Source organism: Notamacropus eugenii, chromosome 1, assembly GCF_028372415.1.
Source record: "Notamacropus eugenii isolate mMacEug1 chromosome 1, mMacEug1.pri_v2, whole genome shotgun sequence".
NCBI classification, from domain to species: Eukaryota; Metazoa; Chordata; class Mammalia; order Diprotodontia; family Macropodidae; genus Notamacropus; species Notamacropus eugenii.
In genome coordinates this window covers 337,851,920-337,874,476 of record NC_092872.1, presented here as the reverse complement: position 1 = coordinate 337,874,476, position 22,557 = coordinate 337,851,920, and the positions used below count along the sequence as shown (strand labels likewise).

General features: G+C 38.4%; 1 protein-coding gene across 1 annotated transcript in view; it reads left to right on the top strand.

The window, feature by feature from the left end:
- TGFBI (transforming growth factor beta induced) overlaps positions 1 to 22,557 on the top strand; it is a 58,973-nt gene that overhangs the window by 30,138 nt on the left and 6,278 nt on the right. Inside the window, exons 6-14 of the mRNA XM_072629873.1 lie at positions 76 to 222; positions 3,443 to 3,584; positions 6,431 to 6,643; positions 6,862 to 6,999; positions 7,898 to 8,043; positions 12,067 to 12,203; positions 13,321 to 13,451; positions 17,815 to 17,939; positions 19,290 to 19,392. Of these exons, the coding sequence (XP_072485974.1) occupies positions 76 to 222; positions 3,443 to 3,584; positions 6,431 to 6,643; positions 6,862 to 6,999; positions 7,898 to 8,043; positions 12,067 to 12,203; positions 13,321 to 13,451; positions 17,815 to 17,939; positions 19,290 to 19,392 (1,282 nt within the window). The remainder of the gene's footprint in view (positions 1 to 75; positions 223 to 3,442; positions 3,585 to 6,430; positions 6,644 to 6,861; positions 7,000 to 7,897; positions 8,044 to 12,066; positions 12,204 to 13,320; positions 13,452 to 17,814; positions 17,940 to 19,289; positions 19,393 to 22,557) is intronic.

The window sequence follows — 22,557 nt, the reverse complement described above, 5'->3', positions numbered from 1 at the left end:
CTCTGAGTTCATTTCATGTAAGGTTTTTATTTCCATTCTGTGTCAACTCTTGTTCTCTATTTTCTCCTCTTGCAGATTGTTACTGTCAATTGCGCTCGGCTGCTGAAAGCAGACCACCATGCTACCAATGGGGTGGTCCACCTCATAGACAAGGTCATTTCTACCACTACCAACAGTATCCAACAGTTCATTGAGATTGAAGATACATTTGAAACCCTTCGGGTGAGCGCTTTGCTTAGAAAAATGCTACTTGTTCTGTTAGAGCCAACAGCTGGCTTTAGAAATGCAATATCTGAGCATTCAGAAAAAATATTCTTAATTTGCTAGAAGACTTGGAATTAACTTCTTCTCAATACATATTATGAAATTAATTATAGTATCAATCCTTTGGAGTTTATATACTAAAAAAAGCACCATTTTTTTTCCAGTGAGTTCACTCCTGGGTCTCTCATTCTTAGTTGCAAAACTTTCTAAACTTATTGGCTTCACTAGCAGAAATAGAGGGATTTTCTTGGACACTGAAGGGTAGCTCACTTGTTTGTTATTATTATTATAAACTAGGTCACATCTGGACTTCTGATTGAAACACGCAACATATGGGGGGGATCTTGTATGGTCCTTTAGAGTCTGTCCAAGCCCTTGAGAAAATGAAACACTGGACCCACTTTGATTAAAGGAGTTTATATCTTCTTCTTTCTTCACTACTTGGGTATTATAAATATAATTCATTACATAATTCTACATTTATCATAAATAATAACAGTAAATCATATTTATATGGTAAAGTTTATAAAGCACTTTCCTCCCAATAATACTAAGAGATAACTATTACAAATATTATTGTCCTTATTTTACAGATAAAGCAATTGAGGATCAGATTATAAATCTAATAAATCAAGATTAGGATTTGAACTAAGGATATCTAACTCTAAGTGCAATACTCTGTGCTCATTGCACTATGTTGTCTTTTATTTCACTATTTTTTATTGAATTCTAAGCTCACTACTACATACCACTGTTAAAATACAGGAAAGCATTAGTTCTAGACAGGAGTTAAGGAGGATTTGGGGTCTTTACTCTAGGGTGCTGAAATTTAGAGGATACTGACTGAACTTGTAGGCTTTCAGCAATATAGAAATTATTGAGCTTAACAAATACTTAGCAAAAATAACTGGCTAAAATAGACAACTTTCTCCCCACGTAGCCATGCTCTAGCTCAGTCCCTTCCCAGTCCTAATACCCCTTACCTAAAGCCTCCCCAGTGTCACTCGTCTCATGTGCAAAAATTACTGGTTGTATGTCTTGTTCCAGAAGTTCATTCGATGAGAACAAGTGGTCTGTCAAGAATCGATTTCTGGAACCTTCGGGCCCATTGCATTGAGCCATACTCATTTTCTATCACAACCTATTCCAGTGCTGATGACAAACACTGAGATTTGGGAGTCGTGGGTTTAATTATAGGCTTAGATTCTATCTCCTTGTGTGACTACAAGAAAGCAATTTCCTCCCTCACTGGTCTTACTGGACATTTGTCTTTCTACATGGGTAGCAGTTGTTCTGCACTCCACTTGAGTAAATGAACAAGAGGAAATGAAACCGTTTTGTAAGCGATTTCATAATTCTTTGAGGAAAACTCCCTGCCACAATAACCATGAGACAGCAGAACTGGGGCACAAGGGAGGTGGTGGTGTCTGTTTCCCTGGAGACTTCGAAGGCTAAATTGAAAAATTTATAGTTCTTTCATGGACTAGTTGAGCTCTAAAGGGGAATGGGGTCATAGATTCTTAGCCTGAAAGGACCTGATGGTCCATCTAATAGAACTACTGCATTTTATAGAGGAGAAAACTAACAGATAAAGTGATGCCTCTAAGGTCACATGGCATGTGGCCAAGCTTGAATTTGAACATAAGTTTTTTAATTACAAATCCAACACTCTTCACGATGCCATCCTGTTTCTTTTCACTGTTGAATTTTGTAGTCTCTTTGTTTCTGCATTCCCACAGGGCTCCTCCTAAGGCAGTATTTTATAATAATAGATCATAGGATATAGGGTTCTTAATTAATTAATGAATTCCAGTTCTAAATTTTCTTTCTTCACTTTCTCCCCCACCAATTGAAAAAGCAAGTAATATGATGCCCATTAAACAACTGATGTCATGCGAAACATATTTCTGCATTAGCCATGTTCCAGGCTAAAAAAACAAGAAGAAAAAATAAAAGAAATAAATATAATTCAAACTGTTCTCCAGTTCACCACCTCTCTTGCTGGAGGTGTACATCATTTTTTGTCATGAGTCCTTTCGAGCTGTGGTGCATCATTGTATTGACCAAAGTAGCTAAGTCTTTAACAGTTCATTATCTTCACAATATTGCTGTTACTGTGAATATTGGTCTCCTGGTTCTGCTTACTTCACTTGGTATCAGTTTATAGATCTTCCTAAGCATTTTTCTGACCTGACCTTATTCATCATTTCTTATAGCACAATAATATTCCATCACAATCATATCCCATAATTTGCCTAGCCATTCCCCAGTTATGAGCCTTCTCTCTGTTTACAATTCTTTGAAATCACAAAAAGAACCATTTTAAGTATTTTTGTACATTTGGGTCCTATTCCTTTGATTCCTTTGGGGTATAGGTCTAGCAGTGATATTTCTGGGTCAATGATTTTATAGTTTTTTAATAGTTTTATAGTTTTCGAGCCTGTTGGCATAGTTACAAGTTGTTCTCCAGAATGCTTGCACTAGGTCACAGCTCCAGTAGTGCACCTATTTTCCCACGTTACCTCCAGCATTTGTTATTTTCCTTTTCTGTCATCTTAACCAATTTGATGAGTGATATCCTAGAGCTGTTTTGATATGATAGTTCATAAAATTTAGAGGTTAAAACTTGGACCTTTTAGCTGTAGTACAAGGTCAGGTTTGTCCCAGAATAAATAAGTAATTAGGTGATGGAGATGAAATTTGAACCCAGGCTTTCTGAGAACAAATCCAGTGTTCCTTTCACTATATCACAATGCCTGTAGAAAATAAAAAGAAACAAAGGATATAAAATATTAGGATCGCAAAAATGGAATATGTTTCAGAGGCTAATCTAATTATTTAGCAGCAGGGGCTCTTAGTAGGCAGAGATACAGTTTGCTTGCCTTTTGATTTGAAGTTTCATTAAAATTTTAAACCCTTTAAAGACAGGTCAGTCTAATATCAGCTGTGTACACTCTAATTTTTTTCTTCCTGAAGAAAAAAGACTCTTAAACAAAACCTAGAAGAGCTACTTTCCATGTAGGATATAGTAGAATACAGGCAGCTTGAGGGCAGAAATTCTTTAAGTCTTCATGATTGTTGCGTATTCTTGGTACATTGTATGTAATAGGTACTTAAGAAATATATTTTTACTTGAATTGAATTCCCTAAATGGAGGTTTCATTCCCTTTCTTTCTAGGCTGCTGTGGCTGCTTCAGGCCTTAATACTCTGCTAGATAGTGATGGTCAATTCACTTTCTTAGCCCCAACCAATGAAGCATTTAAAAAGATAGATCCAGAAACCCTGAACCGTATTCTGGGTGACCCTGAAGCACTGAAAGGTGAGTACTCCCATCATCCAGTGTGCAGGAAAGGAAGGCTAGTATAAAGTTAAGTAAAGTTAGTGGCTAAGTCTAAAGATAGTGTTTTGGTAATAGCAGTTATTAGCATCATCATGATTATTATAGAAGTAGTAGTAGTAGTAGTAGTAGTAGTAGTAGTAGTAGTAGTAGTAGTAGTAGTAGTAGCAATCTTATATTAAAAGTCTTCATCGGTTCATAAGGGTGATACCTGGGCACAAGCCCCGGCAGATCCTTTCAAGTTATAAGGCTTCCTTCCAGCACAAACAGCAGACTATGTCTGTTGACAAGAGCCACCCTAGTTAATAAGCTCAGAAAAAGCCCATCACCAAAAGTTTGGCTCCTAAGTAATTACAGTACATAGTACTATCTGCTAAGGACTAGAGGGATTCCCACCTGGGGAATTCATAACCCTTCCCATTAAGACCATGGATCTTTTGAAATTAATAATAGTCCCAAAATAGATTACATATGTGTAGCACTTTCTGGTTTATAAATTATCTTGTAAGCATTATATTTCCTCATGTGATCCTCATGTTCGCCTTGTTAGAGATATAGTAGAACTAGACCTAAAAATGGATGCATGAAAACATAGTAAATAAAGGATTACAGACGGAGTTGGAAAGGGCTTTGGAAGGTCTCTAGTATGAACTCATTTGACAGATAAAGAAACTGAGACCCATGTAGATTAAGTAATTTATCCCAGTTCATATAGTTAATATGCACATATCCTTAGGGTGCACACCCAGGGAATTTTTGTTAATTTTTTTTGTCTAACGTTTGTTGAATGTTTGAACTCAGTAACAAAGAGCTTGTATTTCTTTGTCAAACTAAAAAAATTAAAGCAACTTTTTTTCACAAACTTTACTTAAAAACAAAAGCCTTAAAAGTGAGATAGTAAATATTCGATCTTTTAGAGACAGTGTATGCCTGAGTCCACCTGACATACCTCAAACAGATCTTATACCTAGGATTGAATTTGAACTAAGTTGTGACTCCAAATTCAGTGTCCTTTACGCTAACTACATTTTGCTATCTCTCCTAAAGGAATTTATCCAATATCTAGGGGAGTCAAAGTAGGTAAATGATTCTGTATTTGGGAAGAAGAGTTTCAAATCATAATGGACTCAGTTCATTCCCCTTGATGTAACTTGGGCCATAAAGTCTCCCTAGAGTCAGATGTGGTTTCCCTGGGTCCATGAATGTCTGAGCAGAGAGTTTAACATCAGAATTAGCAATAGAGGCAACAGAGACTTGGTAACTTCAGGTCGACTCATTTGTTTCCCTAGGTCGACTCATTTGTTTCCCTCTTGAATCTTTCACATCCCTGCAAAAAAGGTGGAAAAGGAACCAGAAGAACCTGGGAGCAGGCTTGCTATTAATAGGCCACCAGAAATCCTTACAATCACAGTGTTAGAGCTAGAAGGGACCTTAAAAGTTTTCTTGTTCTCTCCCCACATTTTACAGACGAGGAGACTGAGGTCCAGGCAGGGCGTTATTCGCCATCAATATGATAGACTGTTTTCTAACTTCATGTTTAATTTTTTTTCCCCTTACACCTTAGTGCCTGCAACCCTATTCAGCTTTGGATGTTGTTGATTCCTTGCCCTCTGGCAACTGAGTCAGTCTTAAAGCATTCAGACTTGCCCTGGAGAAAAGCCAAAGCAGCACTGCTACAGGCATTAGATTTAGAGTCAGGGAGTCTGGACAGCCAAAGCACATCCTATAATAGGGCTGGGCTCCGCCATTTGCTAGCAGATGCTATATTCAACAAGCATTTACATGCCCTTAGGTCCCTGGAAATGAAACACCACAGAAGAAAAACTCTTCCGCTGTTTCTTTGGTGGAGCAAACAGTTTTTTTAAAGAACCAAATGACTCCACAGTGTATTACAGCTTCCCCCTACTGATGACTATTCCCATACTCTGTCGTAAAAGGAAATTTGCAACTCCACAGGAACCCAGAGTTGTGCTTTACATTTAAGAGGAGCTGAAACCAGTCAGGAATCAATCAAGAAACACAACAAGGCATTTATTAAGCACTTATTATGTGCCAGTCACTGGGGATACAAAGAAGCAAGCTGTGTGGCTATTTATAAAGCAAATGTTAGACTGGATCTGATCCCATAGCTTCACCATTACTGCATTCTCATAGTGGAGAACATTGTGTGTGTGTGTGTGTGTGTGTGTGTGTGTGTGTGTGTGTGTGTCTGTCTGTCTGTCTGTGTCTGTGTCTGTGTGTAGGGTATTAGTACCACACAAAGCACTAAGTCAAACCAAAATCAACACCAACACCTGTGGTTTCCCCTATATATTACAAAAAAACATAAGGGAAGGAGACCTGGGACCAGACGTCAGATTCCCTCCTATCTTCTAACCTCCATTCAATTCTCCAGCACTCTCATTCTTTCTTATCAAATGTTATCTCTTTTTACCAGCAAGGCTGTTCTCCTCTCAAAACCAAATCATCCATACAATAGCCCTTCTCTTCTTTCCTTAATTATTCACTAGTTCTAGGTTGAGACTTAATTTTATTCCCGTTGATTTCAGTTTCCTCATCTCCAAAATGAAAGAATTAAGAAAAATTCTTTCATTGGGTTCTAGATTCTATGAACTAGTGAGCCATAATCAGCTCTGCCTCCTCATTAGTCACTCCCATTACAAATGCAGCAGTACCCGATGCAGATGGCACTATTGCTCAGCACTAGGAATGACCACTGCCTGTCCTCATTCTCCACCTTCTGGCACTTTGTCACTATGCTCTCCCCATAATATAGACTTGTGATGATGTCAGCTCTTGCTTTGAGCCATGTCCTGTTTATTCCCCAGATTTGTTAAACAACCACATCCTGAAATCAGCTATGTGTGCTGAGGCCATTATTGCCGGACTTTCCATGGAGACGCTGGGGGGCAACACCCTGGAGGTGGGCTGTAATGGTGATGTCCTCACAATTGATGGGAAGGCCATCATTTCAAACAAGGACAACTTGGCCACCAATGGAGTGATCCATTATGTGGATGAGCTACTTATCCCAGACTCAGGTAAACTTTGGTAGTATCCATATCCTCTAGAGCTCATTTTTCCAAGACATCATTATCCTAATTCTCTGGTCCATCTCTGCACTGATGATGTTTATAGGAGATGGTTGCTTCCCAATATGATGTTCTTCTTGATGTGTGACATGCCTTAGAGTGGACAAACAAGAAACAAAAACAGCAGCACTTAAAATTTTCAAACCAACTTTTGCTTTCCCTTCTAGCTAAGACTCTATTGGAATTGGCTGCTGAGTCTGATGTGTCAACATCTATTGACCTTTATAAACAAGCTGGCCTTGGTTCTCATCTCTCTGGAACAGAACGCTTGACCCTTCTTGCCCCTCTGAATTCTGTATTCAAAGGTAAAGTTAACACCAAAAAAAGGTATAACATCTTACCTGAGAGTCAAGACTGTCTCCCCACTAACATACCCCCACCGCTAATTCTCCATTTGAAATAATGAGCACAATATAAATGGAATTTTATTCTCCCTGAATAAGTTGCATTTTAACCACACAGAAAGGGGGAACACAAACTCAGGGTAAACTTGAGATTTTCTGGTGTTTTAAGTGGTAAAAAATGTGTGAGGAGGAAAAGGTGATTGAGGATCATTTCCTTTAAAAATAGAGTCTATGTCTTCTAGGCAAAGACTTTATTTTCTTGTGCTTATACTTATGAGATCATTTGACAAATGTAACAGAGTAAGGAATGCAATTTATGGCATAATGATAGAAGGCTAACCTTGGAGTCAGGAAGAGGTGGGTTCAAGTCTTGCCTCTGACATACACTGGCATGTCTGACTCCATGCAAGTTTGTTAATCTCTCAATACCCCAGATAATTATCAAAGAATATGCTACAGATGTGTTTATGACGTACACTAGAGGAGGAAATTTCCATACGGGGTGTTCCCCAAACCAAAGACATCACAGATCTGGATCACAAACACCTCAAAATATAGAGTTAATCATGAACCATGCCATTGGAGGAAGGAGTTAAAGAATTTTCAACCTTTGAGTGCTTTCCAAACCTTCTATCCAAAACTTAACACCCCAACACCAGCCGTTCTCTGGATATCTTCACAGATAGATTCCAGAGCTTAGTGAAAGCTTAAAGGTCTGACTCTCCGGCACTCAAGAGACAAATAGCATCTATATAACTTTTAGATTTCTGTGAATTGCTTTTTCTATATTCACCTTCTAAATCTTTTTATTAATTGTAGAAAAATGCCTTACTGAACTTTAATAAACATTCTCTTACAGATGGTGTTCCTTATGTAGATGCCAACATGAAGAATTTGCTTCTGAATCATATTGTTAAAGACCAGCTGTCCTCCAAGTATTTGTACCATGGACAGACCCTGGACACTCTGGGTGGCAAGAAACTGAGAGTATTTGTTTATCGTAATGTAAGTTCTGATCTTATTATATCTGTTTGTTTGTAATTGTGTTCCTTCTTTGGGCAAGTTCCACAGGCTGTCACATTATCGTCACATCTCTGTTTATTGCAGAATGGGGGGTTGGGGAAAGAGTAGAGGGATATTACGTTAAAAATGTTTCTGAGAGCTAGGGGGGAAAGTTCCTGAGGGTAATGCCCTAAGAGGATCTTATGTTGGGAATATAAGATTACTTCTAGAGATCCCTGAAGACGATCTATCTGCCTAGGAGAGTTAAGGGGAGAGCTGCTATCAGGCAAAGGAATAGAGCAAATATCAATGAATATTATCTTTATATTTACCCCTCTTTTCTCAAAACTATGTTTTGTTTTTTCAATGGTTCTTATTTTTGGTGCTTAGCACATTTAAAAGAGTACCCCGACCTACCCTTGACTCTTATCTAGTCAACATTGTTGTCAGTGACTTGGAAGAAGGCATAGATAATGTGTTTTATTAAAGTTTTAGATGACAGGAAGCTAAACAAAACTAACTAACATAGAAAATGGTAAAACTGGTATCATGTGCTTGTGAGCAGTTCACATTCCCTTCCGAAGTTTCAGATGAAAGTACAGTTTCAGCTCTGACCTCTTTGGTGTTTGTGTTTTGGTCCTTATCCCCATAGAAAGATTCTATGCCTTTTTTACCCTTCGGCTTTTCCTTGTTCATGATGTTGTCTGAGTGTTGTAGCTTCTGGTTCTTTCAGTCAGAAGCTACAGAACTTTGTGTTGAGCTGATGTGTGAAAAAGCTAAAAGCAGGTTTTTGTTTTGTGTTTCCCCGATCAACCCTGGGGGTTGGCTTGTTAAGTTTGTGGGAGGAGTGGTCTGGTAACAGGAGATCTTCTCAGCTGAACTGAGGCGAAGGCAAGCTCAGGGGATAGTGATCCCAGCTTCCCTATTGTCTTCCCATTTCCCCTGGAGTGCTGAGGCATGCCTAGATGCTAATACGTGTTCCCACCCCTCCTGAGGCTCTTCTTCTGGTGCTGAGGCTTGCATGGATCTTAGTGCGAATTTTCTCTGCCCTGGGTCCTCTGTCCTTCTGGTTTGCCTCCACCACAGTAGGAGGAATCCCCCTTAGCTATCTTCCTAGCCTCAGGTGTTATGAGATTGTTTGCCCCTTCTGCTGTTCCCACTGATCCAGGATTTTTCTGGGGAAATATTATGGTTCTTTAACGGTCATCAAGGGGGCAGGAGAGAGCATTTACTGATCACTCCACAATCCTGGCTCCCGGAAGTTCAAGTAGGTGACTTCCCGAAGTTTAATCTTCGGGCTGAAGGTCTCAGGAGCTGCTGCGCTGATATCTGGCGCTCAGCGGCTCTCCCTGGCTCGGTTCGGCTTGTCTCCGGCACGGCCGCTCCACTGGTTCTGCCTGCCGCTCTCAGGTTTCTCTGGTCCCTTCCACTCTGTTACGCTGACCTCACTGCGCTGTGTGCTGGGGGCTCACCCTAGTGGAGCAGACCCTTCCCGTGGACCTTCCCATCTATCCTGGGCTCCCAATCTGTCACAGTCTGTCTCCCACTGGGTTCTGCACCTCCAAACTTTGGTCAGATCCTCCTTTCAGAGATATCCAAAGGAGTTTGTCCAAGAGCTTAGGTGAGTCATTGCTCTCACTCCGCCATCTTGGCTCTGCCCTTGTAAAACTGGTATCATAAAGGATCTTGACAAACTACAATAATGAACCGAATATATGATTAGAATTAAATAGAGATAAATGGAAAGTCCTACACTTAGGCTCAAAAAAATCAACTATATAAGGTGAGAGAGGTGGCTAGTCAAAAGTATATGTAGAAACTACTTTCATCCAGATTTTAGTGGACTGCAGGTTCCATATGAGTCAATAGCATGACATGGCATTCCAAAAAGATAACCTCAACTTATTTTGACTCACTACTCTGATTTCATTGGTGCTGTGAATTCAAGTTGTTAAAGCACATTCCATGAACACAGATCAGCAACTTGATGATAACATATAGTCTTAGAGAACTGCTTAAGAAATGGAGAAGTTAAATTACTTGCCCATGGTCCCACAAACAGTATATGACAGAAGCAAGATTTGAACTCAGGTTTTCCTGACTCCAAGTCTGGCTCTCGGTCAACTACAACACACAACCTTATAATATAATCTTAGACTGAATTAGTTGGAGAACGAGGGAAGCAATAGCTGCTGTTGTATTCTGTCCTTATCAGGCATCATCATCACATCATAGGAAGGAGCCTGACAAACTAGAGTGTGTCCGGAAGTAAAAATTATGCCATATATCTATCACCTGAAGGAACTGGAGATGTTCAGCCTGGAGAAGACAGCACTTGGGTGGGAGGTGGGGGGAATATGTGGCACTAGGGAGCATAACTCTCTTTTATGAGTTACATTCGCTGATTGATGAGGTCCCTTCCAATTCTCAAATTCTTTGATTCTGTAATTCTGTGAAGTATGGGAAGGGGTTATCATGTGGAAGAATCATTGATCCCAGAAGGAAGAGCAATTAACAGTTGTGAAAGAGGTATACATTGGTTTCCACTTCATAGAAGGAAAGCTTCCTAACACTTAGAGGTGTTCAAAAGAAAAAATGGGCTGCTGGGGAAGGCAATGATTTCCCATACCCAGTGGACTCTGAATAGAGATTCGATGAACACTTGTTGAAGATGTTATAGAAGAGATTCCTGCTTGAACAAAATGATCTCTGAGGTTCCATCTAACTTTGAGATTCAGTTTCCTACATATCCTATATCTATTATCATATATGTCTTATTACCCTGTATAATCAAGGGCAATTTTGAGAAACCAAGAATATTATTCTAGAATTCAAAAGAGAGAGGATAAACACAAAATAAATGCTTTACCTCAATAAATATAATTTTAACTCAATAAATATAGTTTTCATGTGCTAACTATTTCTAAGGAACATAAATGGAGTCAGAAAGACTGGTGTTTGAAGCTTACCTGGAAACTTACTATGTGTACTCTGATAATCTCTCTGTGCCTCAGTATATAAGGGGGATAAAGTACCCACATCCCAAGGTTGTTGTAAGGATTGAATTAGTTACCCTATCTATAAAAAAAGCATTTTATAAACCTTGAAGCACCATAAAAATGTAGCTGTTATTAAAAATGACCACAATCAAACTAGCAGATTGAGAACAAAATTCTCAAGGTGTTTATTTGATGGCTATTAATTTGATGGCTAATGGACATTAGATATTCATCATAGTATATTTTTTATTAAATGTTACTTATTTCACACCTTCCAAATATTTTTTTCATAGCTTCTTTGAATTAGTTATAATTTAACAAATACTTCCACCATGTATTAAAACACTGTACTGGGTGCCAAGGGCATAAGAAGTTTACTGTCTAATGACAGTCACAAGTACAGAATTAAATGTTGGAACATTAGTAGAACATTAGAAGGGCAAAAGAGAGATCCAGACAAAGTTCTATAAGAAATTTTCAGAAGGAAATTTCACTACCAGTGGAGAAAGGTGAGGAGGAAAAATCAAGAAAAACTTCCTGAAAGAGCTAGAACCTGAGATGACCTTGAAAGGAAAAGGATTACAATAGACATAAAGACGTGTATATTCCAGTTACAAAGGTCAGCCTAGAGAAGATATTAATAATTAGGATGAGATTAAGGAAAACAGTGCAATTTGTGAAATGTGTAAAGAGAAGGAATATAAAATAAAAGTAAAACCAGGTGGTGCCAGATTGTAGCAGTCCTGGAATGCCAGACTAAGAAGTTTATATTATATCCTATAGAGAATGCATTAAGGATATTGGAACAGGAGATTTAGATACTCATTTTTGTTTTTTTCACTCTTGTAGAAAATGTGTCACATTCTTTTTGCCTTGATAAACCTTTCCAACATATCAGTAGAGATTCAGGAAACGAGTTTGTTCCCCTGATCATGTCTGACTCTGATGTCACTGATGAGAGTCAGGGATCTCAAAAAGAATGTGATAAATAGCCTTTCCTCCCTTCCCTCCATCATTACTTCCACAGAGCTTGTGTATTGAGAACAGTTGCATTGCAGCCCATGACAAGAGGGGAAGATTTGGTACCCTGTTTACTGTGGATAGGATGTTGACACCACCAATGGGGACCATCATGGATGTTCTTAAAGCTGACAACCGTTTCAGGTAACAACCATGTTCCTTCCTTCTCCATCCCAGAGATGTCCTTTGCAATTAACATTACAAATGACAGTTGTCTGTAGTTTTTATGGGCTTAATTTCCCATCTCTTTTTCCCTTCCTCCTTCCCTCCCTCTATCTTGTGTTTATATCAGATGTAGTCTTTTGTGAAATTTCCTAATGAGAATGTGGAAAAGATGGATGGCATATCTAAAACAAGATATAAATGCCTAAAACATATCCTTCTAAAAGTGATCCCTGAATCCCTAGGAAAATAACATCATTTGATGTGATTAAAATGCAAAGAAAATTCTGCTCTCTACTGTTTTAAGTTTTGAATAAAGTGAAGATATCTAATTTTTTAAAATATTTTTCTCACCTTCTTTCCCTCTTCTCCCCTTCTCCCTCTCTACCTAGATGGTCTATGTGGGTGAAGTTCTTCCCCATTCCCTTCTTTGAAGGCCCCATCACTTCCATCTAGTTGTTCTTTCCACTTTTATTTATTCCTAACTTGCCTGTTATTTCATCATTTAGTGCAGTTATTTCCCCTCACTTGTGTTCTCCATGACTAAGCTCAGCTGCCAAGAAAATTAAGTCAAACCTAATAAAATTCTGAATACAATAGAAACCATGCACACACTAAATACTGTTATCCCTGAGCTGCTTCCTTAGTGTGTGGTTTACTTGTACCTCTTCCTTTTCCTCCTTCCCATTGTCATCCTCTGAGAGTCCAGTAGTTTGACTGACTCATAGCATTGGCTGCAGGGTATTTCACTGGAGAGAGAAGCCAAGGAGAGAGACAGACAGATAAACAGAGAGAGAGAGAGACAGAGACAGAGACAGAGAGACAGATACACACAGAGAGAGACAAAGAGAGACAGAGAGAGAGAGAGGGAAAGGGCCAAATTCAAACCAGACTGTGCTCTTCCTTTTGAGAAGCCTTGAGAAAAATCTTAGCAGGGAGCACTTAACATCAGGGATTTGAACTGAGAACTGTGAATTTCAGTTATCCACATTCCACCTCTTCACTCCCATTCTCTGTGGAAAATTGAGAACTGAGCTGTCCCTACCCCCCCCCCCCAAAAAACAATTCTCCAATAGTTGTCTTTTCTGTCTTTCCCCAGCATGCTTGTGGCTGCCATTCAAACTGCAGGTCTAACAGAAACCCTGAACAGAGAAGGTACCTACACCATCTTTGCTCCAACAAATGAAGCCTTCCAGGCCCTGCCACCAGGGGAGCTGAATAAACTCATGGGTATGTGTTTCCCATTACCACACGTCCAAGAAGGAGATCAGAGGACCTGTTTTCTCTCAAGGATTTGCTTAATAAATGTTTGCTCCCTTCCCCGACTGTGGTTCTCATGAGAACAAACATGGGAAGACTTCCAGAATCATAAATTCTCAAGTAATGTCCGTTTAGCAGTTAGGTTAAGTGAGGTCTTCTTTAGAAAGTAAGTAGGAAAACCACCCTCTGGTCTTTACTTATATTCTGTTCCTTCTTTGTTTTTTTGGTTTGGTTTGGTTTTTCTCTGGTAAATTTGTGATATCATCCATATGGCAAACTCTCAATATGGAAACTTTCTCTGTAATACAGATTAGCAACTCCTCAGTGCTAATAGTGTAATCTTGGAGAGATGGCTGGGAGCACTAAGAAGATAAGGGACTTAGCTTTGGTCATGAAGCTAGTATGTGTCAAAGGTGCTACCTGAGCCCAGGTCGTCCTTATTCCAAGGTCAGTCCAATATTCACTGGACCTTGTTGCCTTTCTCCTACTTTCTTTTATGTAGAGGCATGGGGTGGAGAGAGGGGACAGAGTTTGGTCTAGTTTGGGGATTTCATAGATGGTAGGGAGCTTTTTTGGTGATTGCGATACTGAGAAGCTAAGTGATTTGTTCAGAGTCCCACAGCCAGTAGATGTCAGAGGCAGAATTTAAACTTCTCTCTGACTTTGAAACCTACTGTGCTCACTACACCAAATTGCCTTGTCCCACTTCTTAGTTATTACCTAGTATTTATAGATTTAGAGTCAAAGACTTATCAAGAAAGCCCCTGTCCGGCCCTAACCTACCCCCTTCCTCCAGGCAGACTTACCTCAACACATCCCAACTTAACGAGTCTTTCCTTTTTTAACAGCATGAACAGCTAAAAGTTACATCATCCAAACTCTGCAACTCACACTCCATTGTCATTAATTTGATCATTTTATGAAAGGAAAGCAGAAAGTTTAGTTTGTAGTCCCTTAAATGACTGAACTTAAATTTCCTCCCTCTCCAAAGCCACAGACAAGTGTCTTCATAGATCAGTTAATCGTTGTCCAGTAAACCCCCTTATTTCATATTCCTAAAGAGGATGCCTTCACCTTCATTCTCAACATCAATTTTTTTCCATTTTGTCTCTCCAAAAAGAATTTTTTTTTTAATGTACATAGGAATTGTTGGACCTCCGTTCATAATAGCATAATCAGGGAAGAGGAAAAGAAGACAGTTCTCCACTTTTTTCTTGTGTTATAAAAGCTGTGTAATCTATTTCCCTACCACGCACAAGGCTAAACTTAAATTAACTATGATGCCCCAATATCTTCAAGCAAAATCTATCTTATTTTTATAATGGTCTATGCCATTCTGGTATCTATGTGGAGTATCATCACATCATAGAGTTGGAAGAAGAGATCTGAGATCAACTAGAGCAACCCCCTCATTCTATAGATGAGAAAATTAAAGAGTAGAAAGGGCTCCTCTAAAAATTCCCTAAATCTTCCTATAATCACACTTCCCTAAGATCACACAGGTAGTAAGTACAAGGCAACACTGTCAGAGGTACAAAGGAAAAAGCAATTATCAGAGAACCCACATTAAAATTTCACCTACTCTCTGTGTAACCTTGTGCAAATCATTTAATTTTCTTGGGACTCAGTTTCCATAGCTATGAAATCCTTTGACTAAACGGTTAATGAGGTTTTTCCTGCCTCTGATTTATGAACCTATGATTATAAGTGGAAATTAACTACATTTGAAGCATTTGAACCAGTTCCCCAAATAGTGATTCCAAATTCAATGATTTTGCCATTTTCTGCCATTGCCCCCAATACCACTCCTCAGTGTATGGTCAAGACACATATGCAAGCACTCAATATTAAGCTCTGTCCAGTTCTAAGGAGATTTTAGACTCCTCAATTCTTCTTGTCTCTGTCTTTGGCCATCCACAGTCTATTCTTTCTGGAGGGGAACCCAGATCCATTCATTTGTGTATGTAGGATATTGCCCCTTGGTGCTTAAAGATTCTATTGCTTAATAATAATACAGGTTTTCTGGAGACTGAGTGAACTCTCCAAGTGCTGAGAAAAAAAAAAACAAACTACTCATTCCTCAGATGAAAGGTGTCATAAAAGTCCAAATGAGCTATAAATGACCATCAGAAAAATCTAACCATCTGGTTGATAATATATCATACTCAATTGAGATTAGGAGGCAGCTAGTGACTTAAAAAAAAAAAAGAGATTCCCATGCTTGATTTGGAAAGCATCTGTACAGCCTTATTGATATAAGCAATGGGATGTTTTACCTAAACCATCAAAATACTGATGTGATTCAGATGGAATGCTGCACTGTAATGATCAGGAGGCACTATAGGGGGTAATACCCAGCAGACCACCAATTCTACCATGTCTACGGTCTTCCCAGATAATAATTGTTTATTATTCTAAGTTCACCCATCAGGAAACCAGAATGTTGGAGACAAAATGCATTTGAATGTATAAATATATAAATACAAATATATCACTACTGTGTATACCTAGTGGTAGCCACTCTTCTGATGAAGCATCACAGATGTTGAAGCTGGAAAAGTCCCTGACTTTTGAAGCAAATATTTATTCCTAGAAACATGAGTCATGCATGTGACTTAACTCATTCCCAGCTTCAGAACAGCAGTGATCTTTGGGATGGAGTAGATTAGGACAAGGCTTAGACTCAACCTAGAGCCCAGTTTAAAACAATATTTCATACATATTGAACCCCTCGTTCTGACCTGCCATCTGACAAATATATCCCATAGTTCATCTCAAGGCATTATATTTTTGTTAGAAAAGTATGAGAGGATAAACCTTATGATCAAGAACTAAGCCATATGTGACTTTGGTGTATCCATAGTACTAAGTACTAAGCTAGACACTAGTCCTGGATAAATGCTCATTGGCAGAATGATTGATTAGCTATCTCACAGAGTTGTTATTAATATCAAGAAAGATTATACAAATGAAGTGCTTTGTAATTTAAAGCACAGTGTAAATGCCTCCTATTGCTGCCATCTTTATTAAAGAAGCAAGATGGTGTAGTGGAGAAAGTGGTAGAGATGGAGTCAGAAAGACCCAAATTCAGAGAAATTATTAGCTATCTGATCTAGTATCTAATCTTTTTGAGCTTCAGTTTCCTCATCTATAAAATTAGGGTAATAATATTGAGAGTACTAACCTACCTTACTACTTGCTATTACCTTACTACTGGTTGTTTGTGAAGTATAAATGAGTCAATGGATATAAAATGATTTGCAAACTTTAAGGCACTATGTCAATATCAGTAATTATAAAAAACAAATATCCCATTTTTCAAGTGTAAAATTGAGAGATGGAGGTAAATAGTATAAAGGTTTGTAATGGAGCTAGGTATAGGGCAGGTGCTTCTTGCCAATGTAGGATTCACTTGGAAGATTAATTTCTTCATCAGTCTTTTCTAGGTTAGTTGGTAAAACTGTCAACTTGGTGAAGTTCTTTACCCTGTTCAATCTGAGAAATCAATTGATGCCTCCTTTGCTCATTAGTCTCTGATGACTTTGTAGACATGAAAATAAGTAAATAGGAGAGACAGCATGCACTAGTATACAGAAGACCTGGGACAACTAACTGGCACAAAGGATAGAGTACCGGGCCTGAAGTGAGAAAGACACATCTTCCTGAGTTCAAATCTAGCTTCAGATATTTACCAGCTATGGGACCCTTGGTAAATCACACTAGACAAGACACTGTTTTCCTCAGTTCCTCATCTGTAAAATGAGCTGGAGAAGGAAATAGCAAACCACTCCAGTATCTTTGCCAAGAAAACCCCACATAGGGTTATGAATAGTTGGACATGATGGAACAAATGAAAAACAGAAGACAGCTTGGAGGAAAAAACAATTGGATTTAAAAATCTTCCCTTTGAAACTTACTAGTTGTATTACTTCAGGTAACTTTTTAGTACTATATATTAAATTAGAAATGGGCTATAATCTGTATCTGTGTCAGATGGGTGGAAGGTAGAGCTCCCTAAACTGAAATTGTATATAGTTCCAATAAATAGTTAATATTATCCCCTTTTAGACAGCTGGTTATTATTTTTTGGTCTTTATTGAGTATCTGTTTCTTTCAGTGACATTTGTCATGGATTGTAAATCCCCCAAAGATAGGTGCCATGGTGTTGAACTTGTTCTATATGTCATTATGTGTGGTTAATAGCTTTCTAAACACTTTTTGACAGTCATCACAATAGCATGTCTGTCCATTCATCCATCCTTCTGATTGGTGTCTTTTCTTTTCCCAACAAACCCTAGAAATAAATTCCTGTCCAAATGACTTTCCCTCTTAGGAAATGCTAAAGAGCTTGCCAACATTCTAAAATATCACGTTGGAGATGAGATCTTGGTCAGTGGAGCCATTGGGGCCCTGGTAAGGTTAAAGTCTCTACAAGGTGATAAACTGGAAGTCAGCTCGGTAAGTATTCCTTTATTGTTTATTCATCCATGAGCAGCTTTTTAATACACACTCAAGCTAAATTAGATCCTACCTGGGCACCACATCACTGTTTAGGCCCAGATAGCAAGAAGGCAAATTCATGAAAGTGACAATGTATGCAGAAATTCAGGCCTTCTGGGAGTAGACAGAATTTGAAAGATTCTCAGTTTTCCTTGGTAGAAAGAGCCTGTCATTATGAACAAAAACCAAGTATACAGATCAAATGAGATAATATATGTGAGGTATTTTGGCATCCTCAAAGAATTATGTAGATTACTACAAACTAATGCTAATATTGAGTTTTCCCAGACGTTGTTCTAAGTGATGGAAGTACAAAGGAAAAGCAAAAACAATCTCTACCCACAAGGAATTTGTTTTAGAAGGAGAGAGCTACAAAGAAAGCATAGTGTAATCTTTAGCAGCTGGGAGGTGGAAGCAAAGCTGGGAGAAGCCTCAAGCAAACGTGGTATGGAGCTGAGTGCTGAAGGAACCTAGGGTTTCTAAATGGTAGAGATAAGGAGGAAAAGCATCCCAGGCATGTGGTTCCATGATTTTATGTAAGTCTGCTCAGGCTATGCACAAATTCTAGAAGGGAAAGAGAAGGGACAATAAAACTGATTTTAGATTCCTATTCACTGTTTCACTAGCCTTCTGTAACTTCTCAGTCTATTGATTTCTGGCTGTTTTATAGCTTGTAAATTAAAAAGGTGCTCTATCTGTCTCCCCATCCATGATGTCTGGGCCATTTCTTTAATCAGTAGGATCCTTCAAAGTTTTAGCAAGAGAAACTCAAGGGGATACAATTACATTTAACTTCTTTGGAACCTGCCTTTCCAGTCTTATTTGTTACTCCCTTTCATATACTTGATCCAGCTAGAAAGAGCTTCATGTTGTCCTTCATAAAAGACACTCCATCTCCCACCTTCATATTTTTGCATCACCTATCCACTATGCCTGGAATGCACTCCCTTTTCACCACTATCTCTTAGAATCCTCAGCTTTTTTCAAAGCGCAACTCAGATTCCTGGCCCTATGAACTGTTACTGGCATCTCCACAAATATTGGCTTTTATTTATTTTCTACATACTTTTATTTGTACCCTCCATGTGTAGCACAATTACTGGCACATAATAAGCATTTAATGAATGATTTTTTGGTTGATTGTTGGATGTTCAAAGTGTAAACAGGGACAAGCAGTAAAGACTTTTGTTTTCTCTGTGGATTCTAATTATCTATTCTCCTGCATTCATTATTTATATTGATTTGAGTAATGTTCATGAAGGATCTTTTATTTCTATATCAAAATTTTTAAAAATATTTTTCCTCTAGAAAAATACTGTTGTAAATGTGAACAAAGAACCTGTTGCAGAAACTGACATCATGGCCACCAATGGTGTGGTCTATGCTATCAAGAGTGTTTTGCAACCTCCAGGTAAGGACAAAAGGTAGCAGGCCTGTTCTGGATACCTTATGCTGATTCTTCAGAGGTTTATCCTGAGCTATTCTGGAGGAGAGAGGGAGAGCACAGCACAGACCGAGGGTTGAGATGGTAGATTTGTCTAAAGTAAAGCACACTTTATTTCAAGTCAGAATAGCTGAGCCCTAGTTCTCATCTGATCCAGGTGATTCACTGTGTGTTCTTGGGTATTTTTCTTAACCTTTTAATTTTTTTCTGTCTCTAAAATAAAAATGGGAGTATCTGCCCCATTTACAAGAACTCATCTTCTAAATTTTGAGGAGGTAAAAGATATGATGGTGCTATGAGCTCTTTAAAAAAATAAATGTTTTATTAAAAACTTATTACTGAATGTCACTATAGCCAACCAAACTTGTTTAGCAACTATTTACATATAAATTAATTTTAGCACATAAAACATCACAATTTTCCAGTGACTCCTTCTAATTATCCATCAGAATTCTTGGTCCACTTGGTCATCAATTTTTCCTCTTAGATGGTCACAATGGATACTCTCTTTTTCTGTTTCTTCTCCATTCACTTCATATTACTTTCTTAGCAATTAATCTTAGCTGTTAAAGAGTTAAGAATCCCTGTGTAAATTCCAGGGAGCATTGTTACTTTTTGTTCATAGGGATACAATAGGTAGACTCAGTAGTAGCTCCTTCCTTCTGTCTTGTTCACTCTTAGTGCCCACAATAAAAGGACAGCAGATAAAGGTCTCTCTTTGGGGATGCCTATTAAAATGTCAGCTCCTTTGATGTCTCTAAATCAGTTTCATTGTAATGTATAGACTTTATGTTGTCTGTGAAATTACAATATTAACTCAGGCAGCCACCTCAAGTGGATGCTGGCAGGAGGGGTGCAAAAAGACAAAGCAAATAACTTTTTTTAGGTATAGAGAAACCCCTCTTTAATTTGGACTTAGAGGGAAGGTTAATGGCAGCTGCTAGAAAGTATGAATTATGATTTTTGTTAAAGAATCATGGTTTTATGCCTTTAAAGTACTCTTAATGAGGGAGAAAAAATGTAAACAACTATAAACATAAAGGATACGTCCAGTGTGGAGGAAGGTAATATCATGGGGAAGGTAGTGGAAAGGGAGAAGAGGGACTAAGTCCCCTCATAAAAGATGTGATTGGGACTGAATCTTGAAAGTCAGGGATGCAAAGAGGTCAGCATGAGAAAGGAGAGCATTCCAGGAATCAGGTACAGTCAACAAAAAGGCACTGAGTTAGGAGATGGAGTATTGTATGAGAGGATTATGAAGAAGACCATAGCTGTGGGATCATAAAATCAATGGAAGGGAGTAAAGCATAAGAAAGCTAGAAAAATCAGAATGGACTGGGTTGTGAAGGTTTTTAAAAGTCAAACAAAGAATTTTATACAAGTCTAAATGTACTAGGAAGACAAAGAAGTTTATTTAATAAGGTAATGTGGTGAGACCTATATTTAAGGAAGATCACTGGCAACTGAATTAAGGATGCACTGGAAAGGAGAACAACTTGAAGCAGGGAAACAAACCACTAGGTTTTTGGAATAGTCCAGGTGTGAAGTGATAAGGGTCTATCTCAAGGTAGTGGCTGTGGGAGTGAAGAGGTGGAGCTATATGTCAGCGATGCTGGGAAGATAGAAAAGAAGACCTGGCAACAGATTGGATACATGGGTTGAGTGTGTGCGTGGAATGAAGGAAGCACTGATTTTGTGAGCTTGGGTAATGAGGAAGATGGTGGAACCCTCAATAATAATAGAGAAGAGAAGAAAGGTTGGAGGAAAAGATATGATATGTTTTGGACATGATGAGTTTGAGATATCTATGGGACATCCAGTTCTAGATGTGTAATCGGTAGTTTGTGATACTAGACTGGAGGTTTGAAAGAGGTTAAAGCTAGATAAATATGTGTGATAATCATCTGAATAGATTTAACAATTGAATCCTTGGGAACTAATGAGATTACCAAATGACCCAGTATAGAGAGATAAGAGAAGAGGGACTGAAATAGAGCCTCTAGTAGTATGGAGAGAGGAAAGAAAATGGATTACCATTTTACAGTTGAGGCAACTGGGACAGACAGTGGTTAAGTGTCTTCCCTAGGGTCACACAACTAGTAAGTATCTGAGGGTAGATTTCAGCTTAAAACTTTCTTGACTCCAGGTCCAGTGCTCTATTCCCTGTGCCATGTAGCTGCCTAAAGTAGGAGATCTAGGAGAAAACAGTGTCACTCAATATTGGAGATAGGAAGTATGGAGTTAGGACCCAGTTGAAATTAGATAGTATATGTTGTTTCTGGTAGACCAACGTATCATGACTGTGTGACTCCCTAATGTGGCTTTCAATATCCTATGACAAGCTGCTGTTGTAAATAGATGAATACAAAACAGGGTTGGAATTTAGTTGGATACAAGTAGAGACTGGACAAAAAAACGAAAAGGTTTAAAGGGTACAAGCCAATACATAATTGAACTGGTTAAGTAGACAATATTGTGAAGGGAGAAAATTAAAGCCAGAATAGGGCTGAGGAACTGGGAGAAGAGGCAGAGATCAAGGAACTAAAGACTGAGGTGAGGACAAAGAATAGGTCTAGGAGAAAAGAGAATGTAAAAAGTGAGAAGGAAGTGATCATAACAGTGTCAGATCTCAAGCTATATTATAAAGCGTAATTAATAAACATGATTTGTTACTGATTAGAAACAGAGTTCAATCAGAAGAATAGATTGCACACAACACACGGAAGCAAATAGCCCAGTATTTGATAAATCCAAAGACTCCAGCTATTACTGGGATAAGAGTTCACTATTCAACAAAAAATGCTGGGAAAACTGGAAAGCAGTCTGGCAGAAACTAGGTGGAGATCAACATATCATACCACATACCAACATGATCTGTAAATATATATACAACATATATTAAGTGGAAGATCATAAAAAAATTTATAATAGCAAGGAAGAAATTACCTTTAAGATCTATAAATGACCAAACATGACATAGAGAGTATCACAGAAGATAAAACTGGTCATTTTCATTGCATAAAATTTAAAAGTTTTGCACATACATGCAAAAACAAACAAGTGAATACTGCTGAAACTAGAAGGGAAGCAAGTCACTGGGGGAAAAATCTTTGCAACAAGTTTCTCTAATAA